This window comes from Octodon degus, unplaced genomic scaffold (assembly GCF_000260255.1).
Source record: "Octodon degus isolate 3935 unplaced genomic scaffold, OctDeg1.0 scaffold00148, whole genome shotgun sequence".
Taxonomy (NCBI): domain Eukaryota; kingdom Metazoa; phylum Chordata; class Mammalia; order Rodentia; family Octodontidae; genus Octodon; species Octodon degus.
In genome coordinates, this window is record NW_004524724.1 from 4699529 (window position 1) to 4703541 (window position 4013).

At 51.6% G+C, this 4013-nt stretch overlaps 1 protein-coding gene across 1 annotated transcript in view; it reads right to left on the reverse strand.

The window, feature by feature from the left end:
* Positions 1 to 4013, reverse strand: part of Atp6v1c1 (ATPase H+ transporting V1 subunit C1) — a 22020-nt gene that overhangs the window by 5052 nt on the left and 12955 nt on the right. Inside the window, exon 7 of the mRNA XM_023702345.1 lies at positions 3252 to 3320. Coding sequence (XP_023558113.1) covers positions 3252 to 3320 — 69 coding nt within the window. The remainder of the gene's footprint in view (positions 1 to 3251; positions 3321 to 4013) is intronic.

Genomic DNA, 4013 nt, shown 5'->3' on the forward strand with positions numbered 1-4013 from the left:
GAGCCCTGGCGCTGTCCACGTGGCCGGGCTCCCCTCCTAACCGAGGCTACCAGAGCTGCACCTCCACCCAGAAGTGCTTTCCACACAATACTACGTGGTTTCTCTTTGTCTCAGTTACTCTCCTCTCATTGCTAAGATGAAATATGGACACCCCAAATCAAAGAAGGAAAGGTTTATTTAGCTCACAGTTAGTGGAGGCTTCAGTCTACACTCGGCTAACTCCAAGGCAGAGTGGCACAGGGCAGAGGACAGCCATTTATGGCTGCGCAAAGCAGCAAAGAGCAAAGGAAGTGGCAGCAGGTGGGGCAGCTAGCAGGCCTCTCGCCCCTCCTTACATTTGTGTGCAGATTATCTGCCCCAGGGCGGGTTTGGTACTCACACCATAATCCCAGCCTTGGATCATGAATTAATCATTAACTCTAGAAGCCACCCCAAGGACTACACTAGACTTTAGAGAGACAATTAGCCACAAACCATAACACTTTCATAGAAGAAATCTGAAGTATAAAGAGGACGGTGGAAACTAGAAGGCTATCTGGAGGTGGAGGAAGACGAGAGGAATCGAAGGGGGAAGTAAAGAGGGCCATGCCGTGTGAGCATCTCCACCAGGAGGCGCCCTTGGCACGGGCGAGCCTCTGCGTGGAAGCACATGCCACCTGGCTCCTGAAACACGGACTCTGCTGTGGGCACCCCGCTGCCGCGGGGCAGAGCCGCTACACAGTCTACACAGCCCCAGGCCCCGCTTTTCTGCTCTTTCTTCCACAGGCAAGGGGCTTGTAAGGTTTATGACTTTAGAAAACACCATTACTAAGAACAAACAGAAAAAAAAACACATGGACCGAGTGGACACAGCTAAGTCTGGCCACCACCACGTGTCTCACACTACACCCGTGCTCCCAGGTATCCCTGGGCCCTTCTCGGCTTTGTTAACATTTAGTTTTCATTTATAATGAGGCACTCCTAAAATAAGGTGAGGATAATAAAACTGAAGGGATACTAATGTGATTTAAAGATATTTTAGAACATTTTAAAAAAATAAACAAATTTAAGATATTTTGGTTTTGGAGAGTTTTTTTTGACTCCAAATCTTACTCCAGAGTACACAAGCAAGCCTGTAATCCCAACACTTGGGAGGCTGGGTCAAGGGGATTGCTGTGAGTTCAAGGCCAGCCTGCAACCTACCTAGCTAGATCTTGTCTCAAAAAGCAAACCAAGAATCCATAAAAGCCACATCCCTGAGGGTCCTCAGGCCCAGAGGAACTCGGAGGCCACGCTTGGTAGCGTGGGCCAGCGCTCTCCCAGACCTTGAGGCCACCCAGCCACGCCTCCACCCAGCCACCTGTCCAGTCCCAGAGCTTGTACCTGTCAAGATCACAGGGAGCAGAGGCTGTCCAAGTGCCTGTCCATCAGAGCAGGTGCAGTGCCCAGGGCCCACACACCAGCTGGACGCCGTACTGCTAAGCTTGTCCCCAGCCCTCAGCTGGGCTTTTTTGTAGTTTCTCTTTTTTTTCTATTGTATGTTTGGGAGCTGGCCAGATAGCTCAGTGGACTGAAGCACCTGCTTAGGCAGGCTGAGACAGCGACTGAGACCAGGCGTGGTGACGTGCGCCTGGGATCCCAGTGCTTGGGATGCTGAAAACAGGAGGATCACTATGAGTCCGATCTGTGCAGTGAGCCGCAGCATCATGGAGGTACAGGTGAGTATCAGTCTCCATAATTCATTAGCCCAACATGCACACAGTTACTGTGGCAACCAGAGGCTCCCCCACAGCCAGCTGCAAGCCAGGGGAGGCGAGGCCAGGCCAGGCCCAGGTGAGCCCACCGCCCACTCCTAGGCAGCTCCCAACTGCGCAGCCGGCAAAGCGGGCCTGGAACCTGGGTCCCTCGATGGCTCTTCTAGTCTGCTATTTACCCCTTCCAACCACTGAGCCCTCTGTGCAGGAGCAATGGATGCACTCACGGCCTTCCTTCCCCAGGGAGCGAGCTGGGGTAGCCCTGAACAGCCTGTGGCCTGCACCTGCATCTTCCCAGAAAGTTACTGTGCCCCCCTATGTCCTCACCCTATCCTCTTCATCCCCATAGTCCATGTCCCCAGGGAGGAAAGCACCTCCCACCCTCAAGCTATCATGGCCTGCAGGTGCTTGTTAGAGTACAGCATGGGGTACCTCTCCAGCAGGAAACTTGGGGGACAAAGGTTTATGACTCATTTGTCCAGGGAGCAAGAGCACATGTGACATGGGCGCTATTTATATCCCCAGACTCTGTCAAGCGTGTGATCTGCCCACTGTGACACGGCCAAGGGAAGAGCTTCTGTCCAGCTAACAGACGAAGGAAATGAGACCAGGGCAAGCCTGGCCCAGACCACATAGAGGGGAGCAGAGCCCAAAACAGAACCCAGTCCCTACCTCCCACATGACACAGACTGAGAAGACAAACTACTTCATGGTTCGGCCTGATCTAGTACCGCTTCTTCTCTACCCTCCTATCTTTTGTGAGGATGTCTCCTGAGGACACCGTGGGGGCAGGTACACACACCTAGTAGTTTCTCTAACACCCTGCATGGCAGTGGTGGAATGCAGGGGCACGTATCCCAGAGCAGCGTTAAAAGTGTGTGGGACCACAGGCGCTCCAGTCCTAGCCCTGCCACTCAGATCCCAGACACGGCAGCAGCCACCAGGCGCCAGCCCTCCTCCCCTGGGGAGAAAAATTTCCCACTGTTTCATGTTAAATTCCACACTGTATGTTAAACTGGAAATTATTAGTGAAGAAAGTGGTGTATGTTTTTTTTTAAAAAAGAATGAAGAGATCTAGCGATATCAATGGAGGTCTACACAGCACTCACTTTAGTGGCCACCTGGGACACTTCTTTCCAACAAGATAAACTGAGGAATCAGTCACATGGTGGGCAGTCAGGTGCCACAGAACGTTCCACATCCGAGGCCTGGGTTTCCATCCAGGCCCTGGGCTTCATTCACCTCGCACACCTCAGCTTCCTGTCTACAAACTGAAGGGGTCACATGGCCTGGGCCAAATAAAAATGATGCATCTGGAGTTACAAATTTACCACAAAGCAAAGACAATGTCCAAACTGTTACTACTTTCTTTTTTTTTTTGGCAGAACCGGGGATTGAACTCAGGCCCTTGCGCTTGCCAGGGAAGCACTTATGCCACTGAGCCATCTCCCTGGCCCAGTCCAAACTGTTAAGAGGAATTCTAGGAAGCAGACAAGCTTGGCAGAGACCATGACTTACTTGCTGGATCTGGGGACCACCATCTCGGCTAGCGTCTCATACTGCTTGATCCAGTCATTGTGATTCAACCTGCAGAAAAGGTAGGGTCAGTGCTGGCTAGAGATAGGGCTTCATTCCTACCAAAGCCAGAGAAAAGCTGCAGGCAAAAGGAGCTGTGGCTACAGTTACCAGAGGCTCTCCCACTGAGCACCACTTTGGAATACACCATACACCATGTGCTCAGCCTCACATCCAGCAACCACTGCACAGGGGCCCAGCAGTCAACTGGGAAAGGAATAGGCCTGGAATTGATGCCCTGAGGTTTTCCAGCTCTCTGCTAGTAAGTGTGAGGCCTTGTACGAATGGAAACAGCCCACAGCCAGATCACCATCATTTCTGACCACGGCCAATGTGAAGGGCTGAGCAAAACTCCAGGTACAGAAAGCACATAGTACTGGAAGTAAGAATCTCAAGCAAGTCACTATGTCGCCAGAGGTCCTTGTGCAATAGCGTTCTCTGGAGGCCCCAGCCCAGGTGTGACAAAAGACAGGTACATGTGTGACACAGGATCAACACAGTGCTTGCAGGCTGGGCAGAGATGGAATGTAGTGTGTAAGGTGCCACAGGCAGCCCTGGGTGTCAGCCACAGAGTACACAAAAGGATAGGAGGTTTTGCTTTTAAACATAAATTTCAAGGAAAGGCTGAATGAGACAAACACATGGCAAATGTGACTTCCCTACTTGTTACAAGAACACAGATACACAGAAATGTAAACAATCAGC